Raw genomic sequence first — 17,257 nt, 5'->3', positions numbered from 1 at the left:
AAAAACTCCTGAAACCTCCCCCCCCTCTCCGCCGAGTCGAGTCTGAGTCACGAGTATCCCAAACCTTGCGTAGATGCATAAGGTTTCTTTAAGGGTATTTTAGGAAATTCAGGAATAAAGTGTTTGGGAAAATATAAATTATAAGGGTAAAATAAGGAATTTAAATATAGAGTGTTTAATTTGTGAAGGGGGTAGTTTATTTATATAGGGAGTATAGATATATAGATATAATTAGTCGACATTATATACGTGGCGAAACTACCACGAAGGTTCCTTGACTTCCTTTCCTTAACCTCTTAGTCCAAACACGGCCACTATAAAATCCATTTTTCCGACCATCATCACAAATCTATCTTCCAAAAACTAACAACAAAAATGGATATCGAACAAGCAATAAGAAACCAAACCCAAGTGTCTTTATCTCTAACAACCCACCTTTTGACCAAAAAAACATCAACTTCATCCAACACTGTTTTCTCACCACTCTCGATCCATGTCATTCTAAGCATAATAGCTGCCGGGTCAAAAGGTCAAACACTTGACCAGCTTCTGTCTTTTTTGAAAACAAAAACAGTTGATGATGTTAACACGCTCTCTTCACAGCTTGTTTCTTTGGTTTTGGCTGATGGGAGTATAAATGGTGGGCCACTTTTGTCTTTTGTTAATGGCGTTTGGGTTGAACAAACACTCCCAATTAAGGATACTTTTAAACATGCTCTGGAAAATGTTTATAAGGCTGTTTCTAATCATGTTGATTTTCAGACCAAGGTTAGTTAATTTAGTTGGTTAAATTATTATTGTTGTTATTATTTATTATTTTTTTGGAGACTAGAAAGTGAACAAATGAATATGGGCTGGCCTATTTTATGATTTGATTTATATTTATAGTATAGACTATAGAGTAATTGCCCCTTGTTAGTTAGTCTAGTAAACCAATTTTTGTGAGGTATTTTTTTAGATCATGTTATGTAGGGTTAAATTGAATGATGATCTATATGTTAAAAATTAGAGGGATAAGGGCATTAAAATGTAGTCAACTTGTCACGTTTTGCTGTTGTGTGTATCCAACTTTCAAAACCCCTAATTTATGCCTCAAACTCTTAGATTTTTGGTATTGTATGTAATGGAGGGGTTTGACTTAACAGACTAAGAGGTAGGTGGATGAAGGAAGAAGGGTTGGATACCAAATGCCCCAAAGGAGGTCCCTGACGGAGGACGTGGACAAGGGGAGAAAGGCATATGGGATTAGATTATGTAGACTATTTATTTAGACTTTTTACTTAGACTTTGTTTTTTTTTTACCTCCGTATTGGTTTTGGCCTTGTGTAGAGGTAGGCCTAAACCGAGGGGGAGGTCACACTAGGATGACCCCAAAATGCTTGTTTGTCAGAGGAAACGAGTACATGATCAGTGAGAGAGGATTTAGAGGACTAGGATTAGTTTAGGGGTTTGAGAGTATATGTGAGGAATAGGATTTAGTCTAGCTAGGCGGCCTTAGTACTTTGTTCCATAGGGTGTTTAGCACCAACTATCTTTCCCGCATGGTTGGTTCTATTTTTATTTGCATGTATGCTTGGTTGTTTCCATATCCCTTGTAATGTACTGTTGAACCTGTGATAAAGTATGTTAGGTTTCTACTCCCCCACGTAACAGATAGGTATTTCCTTCTTTGCTATCGGCAACCGTCAGGTATGATAACTAAACTCTTTACACCTTTCAACTGTCACCTCTTTATGGCCGGAGGTCCTTATGGAAGCAGCCTCTCTACCTTTGGGTAGAGGGAAGACTGTCTACAACTCACCTCCCCCGTACCCCGTCTAGGGATTGGGTCTTTGTTGTTGTTGTTATGTATGTTACTTATGCGTTGAATAATGCTGAAGTGGCGCAAGTTATGATGATGTGGCAACTTGTATGGTTGCAGTATAGTATAAGGAAAAACATTTGTTACTTGTTTAAGAGGTAATGGAAACACAACAGAGTTTTTGAAAGTTGGATACATACAATAGCTAAACAACATAAGTTTTTCGTGTTTTTTATGCACTTGTCTCAAAAATAAATGTTACAGTATAGTTTCCGGTAATATCCATATAGGTAAGGGAAGTGTATTCGTACCACTATACTTAATACAACTACCACAAATAAGCAATACTGGCTTGTACTATATGCTGAAAAACTTGTATTTTATGGTATATTAATAAAAAGTGATGGTACCATTATCATATCTCTTTAGGTAATTGCACTCTTTAATGTCTATTTTGGTAATTATTGCCACATAACTTTTTTTGTTTTTACTGTTTGTTTACCATGATGACTAGTCAAATGGGACACGTGTCAAAGTTATGCTTTGTCATGTCATCCGTTGTACTGGTTATATTGATAGAAGTTAAATTTTAGTCTGTCAAATAAAGTTATAATTACCCAAAAGAGGAAAAAATAAGTTTCAAGTTACAAAAATGGACATTCTGGAGAGTTATAATGGTATTTAGCAACATTTCCTCTTACTTTTGATTGTTGTTTGTCAATTGTCTGGCGAAACTATACTATACTATTAAAAGGAAGATGATAAATTCAAGACATTACATATACATCACATTGTACAATCTCTACCATTAGAATAGAACTGAAAACCTTATGTTAATAGATCAACTTGAATATAGTCAGGCCATTAATTAAGAATTAGGAAGATCACTTTAAGTTGTGGGGAAAGTGGTTCCTCAGTATGAGTGGAGAAGCGAGGTCTAGAGTTCCCGCCAACTGAAAGGGGAGTGCCGGTTGTCTTCATTAGAATATGACAAACGAATAATATGTGTATCCGTGAATAGGTATTTAAACCTGTATGTATTACGGGTTCCAGGGGCTAATTTATCCATGATAGATAGCACATATCAGTCACCCGCTTACTATGGGTTCATTTTTGATATAATTTCCACAAGTAGTCACAAGGCCGTTGATATCAAACTTGGTATCGACTACTAGTAACTTTTGCGTTTCAAATTAGTCAAGAATCTGAATACATACTCTGAAATGATTATACATTTTTTGTTCACATATGTGAAGGTAAACATACTGTTGTTGAAAGAAGGCAACCATTTGTAATTCTGCATGAACTTAACAGGAAAAGTTTGTAGCAGACTTCCACTTTATTAACTGTTTTCCCTGCATAACTAATGAAATCTCTTGTGATTACTGCTTTACCCAACTAGTATATGCTTACACCAAAGGGAAAACTTCGTATTTGTCAAAAGTAGAAATTCCACGTGCCCGGGCCAAATAGATATATAGAAGTAAACATAGTGAACTCTGTATTCTCTGTAGTTAACATTTTACTCTGTATATATGGATTAATGAAGGCTGTTGAGGTAGCTAGTGAAGTGAATGTGTGGGCCGAAAAGAAAACCAATGGTCTTATCAAAGAGATCCTTCCTGCTGGTGCAGTTGACAGTTCCACCAAACTTATCTTTGCTAATGCAGTCTATTTCAAGGGAGCCTGGAGCGAGAAGTTTGACCCGTCAAAGACAAAAGACTCCGACTTCCATCTTCTTGATGGTAGCAAAGTGCAAGTTCCCTTCATGACTAGCAAGAAAAAACAATTTGTGCGTGAGTATGATGGTTTTAAAGTATTGGGACTCCCCTATTTACAAGGGGATGATAAACGCCGTTTTACGATGTACTTCTACCTTCCAGATGCAAAAGATGGACTTCAATCTTTGGTAGAAAACATAGGTTCCACATCTGACTTCTTGGACCATCACATTCCACGCCAAAAGGTGGAAGTCGGGCAGTTTCTGATCCCAAAATTCAAGATCTCATTCGGGTTCGAGGCTTCTGAAATGTTGAAGGAATTAGGGCTTGTGTTGCCTTTCAGTGGCGGAGAAGGTTTGACCGAGATGGTTGACTCCCATGTGGGCAAAAATCTATATGTTTCAAGCATTCACCATAAGTCATTTGTGGAGGTGAATGAAGAAGGTACAGAGGCTGCAGCGGCTTCTGCAGCTGTAGTGATGATGAGATCCTTGATGACCAATGATAAGGTCGATTTTGTGGCGGATCATCCCTTCTTGTTTGTGATCAGAGAAGATATGACTGGAGTCGTGTTGTTTATGGGACAGATGGTTGACCCTCGTGTTGGCTGAACACGTTGAAATTTTTGCACTTGTATGATGGTTAACTTTTAATTGTGTTTGTATAAGTTTGCTTTAATGTGTGTAACTTATGAGTGGCAATAAATCTCTAGTATCGACTATCGGAACCTCGTAAGTATTTGTTTTTGTTTTGTGTCGGTAGACTATTAATCTTAGCCGTTGTTACAGGTAATAATGTAACTTGTTAATAAAATTAGTCCCAGGGTCATGGCTAAAAGTTAACTTTTCATTACTGTAAGAGTAAAGTTAATTGTAAGTTACTTCAAAAATCACTTTTACTCTAAACTTAGCATTTTCTCCGGATTCAAGGTAACAGATTGCCTTATTCACTAGGAAAGTCGTTTCAAATTGAACAATTTCTTTCCAGGAAAAGAGATGACCTTCCATCTTAGATACAGAAAACAGGTTCACAATCTGACATCTTGTGATGTCCCACACCTTCAGTACCTTGAAGCACCAGTCAAGCAGGTTTTGATCCAAAAAGTTAGGATTTCATCCGGGTTTGAAGTTTCTGACATGTTAGAGGAACTAGGTGTCGTATTTCCTTTCAGCGAAGGCCTAACCGAACTGGTGAATGAAAAAGTTTTTTGTTACCGGGGCATCCACCACTAATCCTTGTTTTGTGGAAGTTAATGAACAAGGAACAGAAGCTGCAGCCTGCATTATATGCAGATGCTTGTGATTTGTGAAGTAAATTTTAGGGCGGTTTTGTAGCAGATTATCCCTTCTTGTTTGTGATTAGAGAAGATATGGGGCGTGCTATTTATGGTTAGGTGATTAACCCATATCTGATCTAGTTGTTGAAATCTTGGTTCAAATAAAGGTTTCAGTTTGGTTTTAAATGCATGCTATTAGGTTCTGATTTTAGACTTGGTTCGGGTTGATTTCCTTAAGAGGAAAAATAAGTCTTAATTTGTTATTTCATCATTTGTAGTTGTAGTTCTGTAGTACAAGAGCCTACTGAACAATACATTGGCTTAAAGCTACCAGAGCACTACATCTGGGATATGCTAAGAACTTGCCGTGTTAATTATTGCTCATGTTCTTTCTTATACAATTCAGATGGTCAAAACAAATAAGATAAATCAGAATTAATCATCAAGGGCATACATGTAAGTCTATCAGAATTGTATTGGATCGTCTAATGATCTGATATATGATTAAACTAAAAGCATCTTAATCTCACAGTCAAAGTTTCTTAAAACCCTCAACCAAACATGCATGGACTATAAACGGACTGTTAACATTATCATGGAAATTGTATTAATTAAACTATAACTAATGTATGTTAATTGGTTTCCTAATTGGAGTTCAAGACAAAGAAAACCGAATATATATATAAAAAAAAAAGTAAAGGGTGTGAACCCTGATCATGTCCATTGTGACTTGCAGCCTCATCTGTGGGTCCATGTGGTCACATGGTGGCAGTTAGGGGTGTTCATGGACCGGTTTGGTCTGGTTTTTGATTAAATCTCAAACCAAACCGACAATTACGGTTTTAACATCTATCAAACCAAACCAAACCAAGTATATTATCTGACCAAACCATGTAAACCGGTCCGGTTTGACGGTTTTTCAAGTTTATTTTTTCTTTCTTTTATTCTCATATAATTCTATATATAATTGTCAAGATTTGTGTTAAAATCCATAACAAACACTTAAAATTAGAAGTGTACATATTAAAAGAATTACTAGCGGGTAAAACTATTTGTTTTAATGTATTCGAACTTTATGTTAAAACTTTATTCATATGTTAATAGCGGATATAACACCCACAAATTGAAAAAGTTTTTGTGTATATTAGAAATGTATAATTAATTATATTTTTAAAATAAAAGTTTGTTTTTATAATGAAACTCTAAGAAATTTGGAGCATAAAAGTGTTTATTTTCGTAAAATATTTAAACTTTATAACTTTAGATAAAGTAACTTTCTTCTTGAGTTATGAAAGTATACGGTCCGGTCCGGTCCGGTTTTACGTGGTTTTTTCTTTGCTCAAACTGTAACCGGACCAAATAACCCGGTTTTTCAAAACTTAAATCACCGGACCAGACTTTAACAATTCAATCCAACCAAACCAAACCAAATAGCACGGTTTGGTCAAGATTAAGCGGTTTGACAGTTTGCTGAACACCCCTAGTGGCAGTACCAGTTGATCTATAATCAGTTGGTAAGAAAACCAAATATATGGTAAGTTATTAATGAAACTATTATACGGTAAATATATTATGGGTTTTGCTAAACGCAACCTTTAGGTTGTAGTTAATGCATTGAGCAGTTGTATACTTACTATAAAATTCAGAGGTGAACTTTTAATATGAAAGGTATAAACTTTTTATGCATTTTAAATGCAGCCCTAAGGGTCGCGTTTAATATTTTTCATATATTATAGATCATTATTATTGTAGAGTTAATATCTGGTAACTAGTAAAGTTCAAACACTGCGCCGCAAGGCCTCAATTTTCGTTTTGGAATGATTGTGTTTTTTATTGCACTTGCGTTGAAACTCCAATTGAAGCTTGTTTCAAATGTACATTAATTTAATGTCAAAACTACATTAGCTTTTGTCCGAGTGTTACGAAGCTTGAGTTATTGTGATTACATGTTGTTATTTATGACGTGTTATATGTTACCTTCAAACTTTTGGTATGTGAAATAGTTATTTATTTAAAGCAATACCACAAACGCATTAAAAAGTTTAATATGTACAATAAACCAAAAATTAAAAATGAAAGGAAAAAAAGTCTAATGAAAATTTTTAATATATTAGTTGAAAACACCAAAGGAAAAAGTGTGTAAAATCCAAATGAGAGTATTATAAAGGTATTTATTAAGGGTAATCTAATATTTTGCATCTAACTATTTTCTAGCATTTTCTAAAAATAAGGGTTAATAATTATTATAAAGATGTATAGATATACAATAATTAAGTCAATATTATTTATAATTAGTCAAATACGAGTAATAGGTTTGTTGATGTTGAGGGTCGGTTATAAGAAACGTACTCTATATAATTGGAGGATGAACCAAAAACCGATACAAATTAATTAACTTGTCGTTCAATAGAGGGTTCTATATACGTTATTTGAGAATTCCTGACATGGAAACCAAGATTTGCAAAAAACTAATGTTTTAAAAACCGATATTTTAGTTATACCGGCGTGGAAAAATTTACCGGTATTATCGGTAATACCGGAAATACCGGCCGGTACGACTATTTTTAATTTATTATATTTTTTTGTGTAAAAATCTTACAAAACTTGTTACAGTTTAACAAAAATAGTCAAAATGCAATTATAATTTACTCAAAAATAATACCAAATATGTATTTCATAACAAAATATAGGTTTTAAAGTTCACAAATAACAAAAAATAATATTAAAGTATCATAAAAATAATTTTTTTAAAAAATCAAAATTTATTTTTTGAAAATACCGGCCGGTATTGAACAGTGAAAATACCGACAAAATACCGGATTTAAAATACCGGCGTGGTCTCCGGTTCTAGTAATACCGGCTGGTATTTACCGGTATTTAAAACATTGCAAAAAACGCCCGAGTTATAGGTGCGACCTCCCAAGTTCAAAGAAGAGTCGCCAACCCGACATTGAAGAATTAATCAGCAACCAAACCCGTGTCTCAATCAAACTAGCAACCCACCTTTTATCCAACAAGTCTCCGAATTCCAATGCTGTTTTCTCTCCCCTTTCCATCCAAGTCGTACTAAGCCTGATCGCTACTGGTTCCAACGGCAAGACACGCGATCAGTTGCTCTCGTTTCTGAAAGCGAATAACATTGACGACCTCAACAAACTTTCTTCCCAGCTTCTTTCGTTGATCATGGTTGATGGAAGATTAAATGGAGGACCTCGTTTGTCTTTTGTTAACGGTGTTTGGGTTGACCAAAGAATTCCCCTTAAATCTTCTTTCAAAGAAGTTACAGACTCTGTCTATAACGCCCTTTGTAAGCAAGTCGATTTCAAGTACAAGGTATGTTGTACTAGTACTTTTTATTTATTTATTATTATTATTTGTGGTTTTAAGTTGGTATATATAGCTAACTAATTTTATATTTGTTGATAATTATAGGCTGAAGAGGTAGCCAGAGAAGTGAATTCGTGGGCCAAGTATCATACCAATAGCCTTATTCAATACATCCTACCTCCTGGTGCCCTGAACTCTAGTACCAGTCTGATCTTTGCAAATGCATTATATTTTAAAGGAGCCTGGTGCGAGAAATTTCACCGGTCAGAAACAAAAAAAATATGACTTCCACCTCATCGATGGTAGCAAAGTTCGAGTACCGTTTATGACCACCAGGACAGAGCAACTCGTATGTGAATATGATGGTTTCAAAGTATTGGGTCTTCCCTATTCATGTGGTGAAGATAAGCGTCGTTTCACAATGTACTTTTTCCTCCCAGATGCAGATGATGGTCTCCTATCTTTAGTACAGAAAATGGGTTCAGAATCCGACTTCTTAGACCATTACATCCCAACCCAAGAAGTAGAAGTCGGGAAGTTTCTAATCCCAAAATTTAAGATCTCATACGGTTTCAAGGTTTGTGGCATTTTGCAGGAGCTAGCTAGGGCTCATATTGCCTTTTAGTGTTACAGAAAGTGATTTGACTGGAATGGTTGACTCACTTTATGGTGAAAACCTTTTTGTTGAAAGCATACGCCAGAAAGCGTTTGTGGAGGTAAATGAAGAAGGTACGGAAGCTGCGGCCGTTATGAACGACTTGTTATAAAAGGAGTAATATACTTACAAAAAATGTTATAAAATTGTAATTACATAAATATATACAGTATTTGTTATCTAACGATTTTATTTGTTCAGGGTATTTAGACTTTTTCAACTTTTGTCCTTAAAAGGAGGAGATTACGTACACACATTCTCAATTTTCAGAGACACTGATTTTCTTCCCATCGCCTGAGATCCAAGAAAAATACAGGTTTGGAAGAACACATGTTAATTACCTTTAAATAGCTTTTTATGTATGCATATGCACCATGTCGAAATCTAAGCCAAGTATTGATTTGTGTACAAGACATATTGGACTTTTCATTTTGTTTTTGGGTGTCTGTTATTCGATTTATGTTATTAGTTGGATTGAATTTCGACTCGAATTTTTGCAAATTGATACTACTTTTACGACACCAACCACTGCTGGTGAAATCAAAACAAGCATTCTGCAATATATCAAACAAGATGGTAAACATATTCTCCCGACTATGCAAACCCATGTGTCGCTAACGAATCTTGCAACCCACCTTCTCTCAAGCAAATTCCCGAATTCCAACATTGTTTTTTCCCCGCTTTCAATCCAAATAGTCCTGGGTTTGATTGCAGCCGGACCGAAGGCCAAACCCTCGACCAGTTGCTCTCATTACTTCAAGTAAACAGCATCGAGGAACTCAACGCTCTTTCATCACACCTAGTGTCCTCGATCATGACTAATGCTAGCAAAAGTGGAGGACCTTGTTTGGCATTTGTAAACGCGGTTTGGGTTGATCAAACAATTTATCTCAAGGATTCTTTCAAGCAGGTTGTCGACACTGTTTATAATGCTAATACTAAGCAAGTCGATTTCCTGTCCAAGGTCAGTTCTGCTTTACGTATAATAGTACTGTGATGTATTAACTTAATTCAAGCTTTAGATATTACTATATTCTTTCTATGGCATATTATATATAGATTCTTATGAATGTGCCCAATTTGTTGCCTTTTATGGTATTCTGATAACATTTTTTTGATTGATAAATGAAGGCTGATGAGGTAGTCAACGAAGCACATCTGTGGGCCAAAAAGCAAACCAATGGCCTTATCGAAGACATCCTGCCTCAGGGTGCCGTTGATAGATATACAAAACTCATCATTGGTAATGCAGTCTATTTCAAGGGAGTCTGGAAGGAGAAGTTTAATCCATCGTCGACAAGAAAACATGACTTTCACCTCCTCGACGAAAGAAAAGTTCAAGTACCCTTCATGACTACCTACACGAAACAACGTGTGGGTAAATATGATGGTTTCAAAGTGTTGGGTCTTCCTTATGTACACGGTCAAGACAAACGTAGTTTTACAATGTATTTCTATCTCCCTGATAAGAATGATGGCCTCCCATCTTTGATACAGAAAATAAATTCAGAATCTGGTTTTTTGGAATCTCATATTCCTCGAGAAGAAGTAGACATAATGGAGTTTTTGATCCCTAAGTTCAAGATCTCATTTGGGTTTAAAGTTTCAGATAGTTTGAAGGAATTAGGTGTTGTATTACCATTCAGAGGTGGAGGCCTAAATGAAATGGTGGAACCACCCGATCCAACCCTCTTTGTGTCGAGTATTCACCAGAAATCGTTTGTGGAGATAAATGAAGAAGGTACGGAAGCTGGAACTATTTCACTTGCTATGATCACCAATTCCTTGAGTATGACATATGACTTTGTGGCAGATCATCCATTTTTGTTTGTGATTAGGGAAGATACGACAGGCTTCGTGTTGCTTATGGGACGGGTCCTTGACCCAAGTGTTACTTGATCGGGTTGTCCAGGTCTTAGTACAGCTTTACTTCGAATGGGCCATTTGACCAAATTGTAACCTCGGACTTGTGGGACTTGTGGTTTCATTTGACCAAATTTAGGTGTTTTCTAATAATTGCTTTCATTAACTGTTAGTTATTACTGATGTAATCTTAATCAGATAATTACGGCTATGTTTGCAATGTGAAGTACTTACTTTTAGTTCAGCGCGCTTTGAAGCTTTGCATATTAAGTGAAAAAGGACAGTTAGCTCTGTTATTTTTTTAGCGTAAATTCCTCACATTATCAAACGGGCTTCAAAACTTCAAAAGTTTCCATTTTCTCGAACCTTGGAAGAATGCTACAACCGGTATGGTGTCTTGGTATGAATACGATCATGGGATGATATGATGCAGACCAATTTTGTAGGCCTGAAAACGAGCCGAACAGAAGTTGAGCCTGTCTAAAGTCGAGCTCCGCTCGTTTTGATCCTTGTAGATAGATTTTTATATGGGTTGTTTCATAGGTTAAGATATACTTACATTTAATTTCAAATTCATTGCATTTTAGTTCCAATCGGAACGTTTGGCAACTCTTCCACCTGAACAAAAAAAAAATTAAAAATATCGGACCGATAACCTTTTTTACGATTTTATCTAACAGCTAAATATTAAATCAAATCTTCCTAACAAACAACTAAATATTGGCAACTCTTTTTAACATTTAAATTTTAAATTAGAGATATGTAATCACCTAATCTTATTGCTTATTGATCAACACATGAGGAATAATGATATTATCATCAGTTATTTTGTCCAAGAAAATATAAATATTAACTCTTTCTTATGAATAACATAAGCCTTGTGAATAAATAAAACAAAACAAAATACAAAATTCACTTGATGTGAACAAAGAAAAATCCTCGAATCAAAAAGCAATGCTTAGATTGAGTTAGAAAAATAAGACGATTTGACTCCCAAAAATGATAGGATTTCCAAAAGTACCAAAGATGGTGGTAGTGAGAGATTTTTTTCTGAAGAATGTGCGACTCACGTGACTTTTTTTAATTTATACTCTATTTTTTCAAACTTTACCCATTTCTTAGTTGAGAGACACGGAAAATTTCTTTTCAGGTCAACGCCGTTGACTTTTATATAACAAAACTCAAAGTTAAAAATAAAAAAACATATAAACTAGCATGGTATTTGCACAGAGACGATGATTTAGTTGTGGCGAAGATTAGGGATGCGTGCAGGTCGAATCCCGTCCCGACCCGTGAAAACCCGGCCTGACCTGTGACCCGCGAGAGCATGAAAACGTGACCCGTGACCCGGCCCGTGAAGGTTCGGGTCGGGTCACGAGCGGTTTTCCTTCACACTTTTTCGGTTTTTGCCTTCACCCGACCCGTCCTGGCCCGACCCGTTCAACCCGTGACCCGCGAAAACACGAAAAGCTTGACCCGTGACCCTGCCCGTTAGGGCTTCGGGCCGGTTCCAGGTCGGGCACGGATCAACGGTTTTTTTTTCTCATCCCTAGCGAAGATTGGTGGTAATGGCGGTGACTATTTAAGGACTAACATTAGCAAAACCCAAAAGATCCATATTTTAGTTCAACCAGTTAATCAATGACAGAGTTACATGAAAGCCAAGGATAATCGTGACGACCATCGATAAATGTAAAATTCTATATTTTTACTAGTATTACTTTTACGTATTACTATATATTAAAGTTAATTAGCCACCTAACAAAATATACACTTAAAAATTTAAAAGCCCAATCATAACATAATTTATTCACTTATTCTTATCTTGTAAAATGTTTGATCATTTGAGACCTAACCAGAGACTTAAAGTCATGGTTTGTCTACAAATAATTAAATTTTTATTTTCGGATTGATAAATCATAAATGTTAAATTTTGACCATCAACCCGAACTCGTAACTCAACAAGGTCAACCTAGAAAAGAACCCGAATCCGAACCTCCACCCAACCAACCCGGTCCCCGCCAACTCAAATTTCTGGCTCCGCCTCTGGAACCAATGCTTGTAAATCATCCTTAAAACCCATACGAACACAACTTTATTTGGCCAATCCCCGCACGTACTCTTCTTTTACTTTTCGTTTTCGTTTGTGAGGTTTTTTTTAATGGAATACTATCGCAATGTTAGGATGAGACCTAACCCTGTCCCAAGATTAGAGATTCCAATGGATCAGTCAGAAACCAAAACTACGTCTCATTCAAACTAGCAACCCACCTTCTATCCAACAAATCTCCGAATTCGAATGCTGTTTTCTCTCCGCTTTCCATCCATGTCGTCCTGAGCCTGATCGCTGCTGGTTCCAACGGCAACACACGCGATCAGTTGCTCTCGTTTCTGAAAGCAAACAACATTGACGACCTCAACAAACTTTCTTCCCAGCTTCTTTCGTTGATCATGGTTGATGGAAGATTAAATGGAGGACCTCGTTTGTCTTTTGTTAACGGTGTTTGGGTGGACCAAACAATTGCTCTTAAATCTTCTTTCAAAGATACTACGGACTCTGTCTATAACCCCCTTTGTAACCAAGTTGATTTCAAGAACAAGGTCAGATGTTTTTTTAGTTTTTTTTTTATTAAGTTGTTTCTTTTGTAAATTTCGTCTAGCTAATTACCAGACTCAAACCTTTCGTACCAGATTTGTTAAAAATAGAAAACTATCCGGTTTTAATATGATCCAAAACCGGATAGTTTAATTAGCACCCTTCTTATGGTTATAATTTATTCCGAACTAGCTAGAGAACATTTTTCACAAGATCCAAGCCATACCATGTGTTAAAAAACAAAAATAAAAACAGAGAAAAGTATTTGAATTGATCCGTTTCATTTGATTGTTTGTAGAATTAGGATTATCTGACTATTTAAAGTCAAATGAGGTGAAATTTCTTGTAGCCAACTAATTCTGTATTTGTTCCTAAATAAAAAATAAGGCTGAAGAGGCATCCAAAGAAGTAAATTTGTGGGCCAAGAATCATACCAATGGCCTTATCGAAGACATTCTACCTGCTGGTGTCGTGAACACTGCTACCAGGCTGATCTTTGCAAATGCAATATACGAGTATTTCAAAGGATCCTGGAATGAGAAATTCCACCCGTCAAAAACAAAAGACTATGACTTTCACCTCCTCGATGGTGGCAAAGTTCAAGTACCGTTTATGACCACCCGCGATGACCAACTCGTACGTGAATACGATGGTTTCAAAGTATTGGGTCTTCCCTATGTACGTGGCCAAGATAGGCGCTGTTTCACAATGTATTTTTTCCTTCCAGATGCAGAGGATGGTCTCCCCTCTTTAGTACAGAAAATGGGCTCAGAATCTGACTTCTTAGACAAGCACATCCCCTCCCAAAATTTAAGATCTCATTCGGGTTTAAGGCATCTGACATGTTGCAGGAGCTAGGTCTCACATTGCCTTTTAATTAGTGAAGAAGAAAGTAATTTGACTGAAATGGTGGACTCAGTTGATGGTGATGAAAACCTAGCTTTGTGTTTCAAGTATACTTCAGAAAGCGTTTGTGGAGGTAAATGAACAAGGTACAGAAGCTGCAGCTGTTATAAGGTGCAAGTCCTTGAATATTGATGATATGGTCGATTTTGTGGCGGATCATCCCTTCTTGTTTGTGATTAGAGAGGATACGAGTGGAGTTGTGTTGTTTATGGGACAGGCCGGTGCACGACCCTCGTGTAGCTTGAACAGGTTGTTGAAGTGTTGGGTATGGTTGTATTTTTGTTTTAGTATGCATGGTCAGTGTTTGTACCTTACCAGTGGGAATTAATATCTAGTATAATGAATACAGTGTATTGAGATTGATTGGTATTTGTAAGTTAGTAAACCAAACCCTGTAAAAATAAAAGCACCGGCCTGTATTCGGTTTAGCAAACTCCTTATATATATGTCATATATAGGTGAAGACTAAAGATGTGCAAAAGAACTTGCCATCTTGCTTTACTTTCAACATAACAAAACTGCATGATCAAGACGACTAAAGCCTCCCAAACCTTACTAGTTGCCATTATGTACACTTTAGTCTTAAAATACAAAAAAGTTCCAATAAAATCTTTTCTTCCATGTGTCAAAAACTCAAAATTATTGCCAACTTTATGGGGAAAAAAAAAGTAAATAAACATATTATTATACAAATACAAACATTAAATTATAAAGTTAGAAATAATTTTGCATCATTTAAACTCCGTAATAATTATTTATGAATGAAAATTACGTTTATATATTGACTTAATGGTATCACAATAATCAAGTATTTAAAAAATATGAAAATGTTAAATGAAACCGCTACAAGCATAAAAAAATTGTATCCTTTTATATCAAAAATTTCCTTACTAAATTTTATGATAAATATATAACTATTACTCTTAGAGATATGAGTCATAAAAGACCAGGGTCATTTCATATGAGCAAAGAGAAGTTCCATTCGGTTTAATTTCCCGATTAACTTTGTAGTTTGCATTTTTGTTGTCATCAACCTAACAAAATTAAAGGTTTAGGCAAAGTCATGCAACCAAGTTATTTAGTTTATTTTTCCCTTTTTAGTGTAATCAATATGAAGAGCAAATTCTGTCTCTTTTTTCGGATTGCATGAACATTTTAATTTGACCGTACGTGATTTTGTGAAATTATGGTATTAAGTATTCACACATGTAAATTTTCCACTGAGATTCAATCGATCACACCACAATAATTGTCATGTTATTATTATACGAACTAGAAATCCTATATATGTAATTAGTATGATCGAGATATGTCATCACCTAACTACTAATTGATTGACACATAAGCAATAATGATATCATCACTTATTTTGTAGTTAAGTTTTGAATAACTATATATATCGATATATATTGATTCTAGGTGTTTGTGAGAGAGTTTATATGCGTATGCACCATGTCGAAATCCAAGCCAAGTTCTGATGTGCGTAGAAGACGCATCGGGCTTTTGTTTTTGTTTTTGAGTGTTTGTTCTTCGTTCTATCTTTTCAAAACAAACACCAATCAAACCACCCATGTTTCGCTAACAAATCTTGTAACCCACATTCTCTCAAAAGAATTCGCGAATTCAAACGTTGTTTTATCCCCGCTTTCAATCCAATTAGTCCTGGGTTTGATAGCAGCCGGATCCGAAGGCCAAACACTCGACCAGTTGCTCTCGTTACTTGAAGTAAACACCATCGAGGAACTCAACGCTCTTTCTTCACAGCTTGTGTCCTCGATCATGACTGATGCTAGCAAAAGTGGTGGACCTCGTTTGGCATTTGTAAACGGAGTTTGGGTTGATCAAACTATTAGTCTTAAAGATTCTTTCAAACAGGTTGTGGGCACTGTTTATAAGGCCATTACTAAGCAAGTCGATTTCCAGTCCAAGGTATAATGCCCAATACTGTTTACGTGCAGTGTATAATGTATAATATAGACGATTTCTACTGCATACATATTATCCTTTTATGGTTTTATGATAACATTTTTCATGATTGATAATTGAAGGCTGATGAGGTAACCGAAGAAGTAAATCTGTGGGCCAAAAATCATACCAATAGCCTTATCGAAAAAATGCTGCCTCCTGATGCCGTTGATAGATATACGAGACTCATCTTAGCAAATGCACTTTATTTCAAAGGAGTCTGGAAGGAGAAGTTTGATCCGTCATTGACGATAGAACACGACTTCCACCTCCTCGACGGAAGCAAAGTGCAAGTACCCTTTATGACCACCATGAAAGATCAACTTGTGGGTGAATATGATGGTTTCAAAGTCTTGGGTCTTCCCTACGTACACGGAGAAGATAAACGTCATTTTACAATGTATATCTATCTCCCAGATAAGAATGATGGCCTCTCATCTTTGATACAGAAAATAAATTCAGAGTCTGGTTTCCTGGAATCTCATATTCCTCTTGGAAAAGTAGAAATAAGGAAGTTTTTGGTCCCTAAGTTCAAGATCTCATCTGGGTTTGAAGTTTCTGATAGTTTGAAGGAATTAGGTGTTGTATTGCCATTCAAAGATGGAAGCCTAACCAAAATGGTGGAACCACCCAATCCAGAGCTTTTTGTGTCCGGCATTCACCAGAAATCGTTTGTGGAGATAAATGAAGAAGGTACGGAAGCTGCAGCTATCACATATTCTACAGTAATGGCTAAGTCTGCGAGGTTTACATATCCTGACTTTGTGGCAGATCATCCATTTTTGTTTGTAATTAGAGAAGATACAACAGGCGCCGTGCTGCTTATGGGACAGATCGCTGACCCAAGTGTTGTTTCTGTTTGATGGGGTTGTTAATGTCTTAGTACAGCTTTACTTCAAATGCCCTATGTTATTAGTATTTTAATGTAGCTGGGACTTGTTGTTTCATTTTACCAATTTAAGGTGTTTTCTAATAATTGCTTTCATTAACTTTTTACTGATTCTAGCCTTAAAAACCTAAGAAAAAAAATACAAGTTTTCGATCGAGCACTTGCCTTTAATTGTGTGTGAGTTTATATGCATATGCACCATGTCGAAATCCAAGCCAATTTTTGATCCGCATATAAAACGTATCGGGCTTTTGTTTT

The 17,257-nt window shown here is 36.1% G+C and overlaps 2 protein-coding genes and 3 pseudogenes across 2 annotated transcripts; all 5 read left to right on the top strand.

The window, feature by feature from the left end:
- The first annotated feature begins 280 nt into the window (after positions 1-280).
- On the top strand, positions 281-4,243 carry LOC122611168 (serpin-ZX-like). Its single transcript, XM_043784144.1, has 2 exons — positions 281-768; positions 3,351-4,243. Exons 1-2 carry the CDS (start codon positions 376-378, stop codon positions 4,131-4,133), a joined length of 1,176 nt encoding a protein of 391 aa, XP_043640079.1. The 5' UTR covers positions 281-375; the 3' UTR covers positions 4,134-4,243.
- A 274-nt stretch (positions 4,244-4,517) lies between these two features.
- LOC122610609 lies at positions 4,518-8,892 on the top strand (annotated as a pseudogene).
- A 297-nt stretch (positions 8,893-9,189) lies between these two features.
- On the top strand, positions 9,190-10,843 carry LOC122580667 (annotated as a pseudogene).
- A 1,723-nt stretch (positions 10,844-12,566) lies between these two features.
- Positions 12,567-14,390, top strand: LOC122610608 (annotated as a pseudogene).
- Positions 14,391-15,597: 1,207 nt separating this feature from the next.
- LOC122610607 (serpin-ZX-like) lies at positions 15,598-17,034 on the top strand. The gene is made up of 2 exons (XM_043783582.1): positions 15,598-16,074; positions 16,194-17,034. The coding sequence occupies exons 1-2, from the start codon at positions 15,598-15,600 to the stop codon at positions 16,971-16,973; spliced, it is 1,257 nt and encodes a 418-aa protein (XP_043639517.1). The 3' UTR covers positions 16,974-17,034.
- The last annotated feature ends 223 nt before the right edge of the window (positions 17,035-17,257 follow it).

This window comes from Erigeron canadensis, chromosome 8 (genome assembly GCF_010389155.1).
Source record: "Erigeron canadensis isolate Cc75 chromosome 8, C_canadensis_v1, whole genome shotgun sequence".
Classification (NCBI taxonomy): domain Eukaryota; kingdom Viridiplantae; phylum Streptophyta; class Magnoliopsida; order Asterales; family Asteraceae; genus Erigeron; species Erigeron canadensis.
The sequence above is the reverse complement of the archived record's forward strand: the minus strand, read 5'-3'. Positions and strand labels throughout refer to the sequence as shown.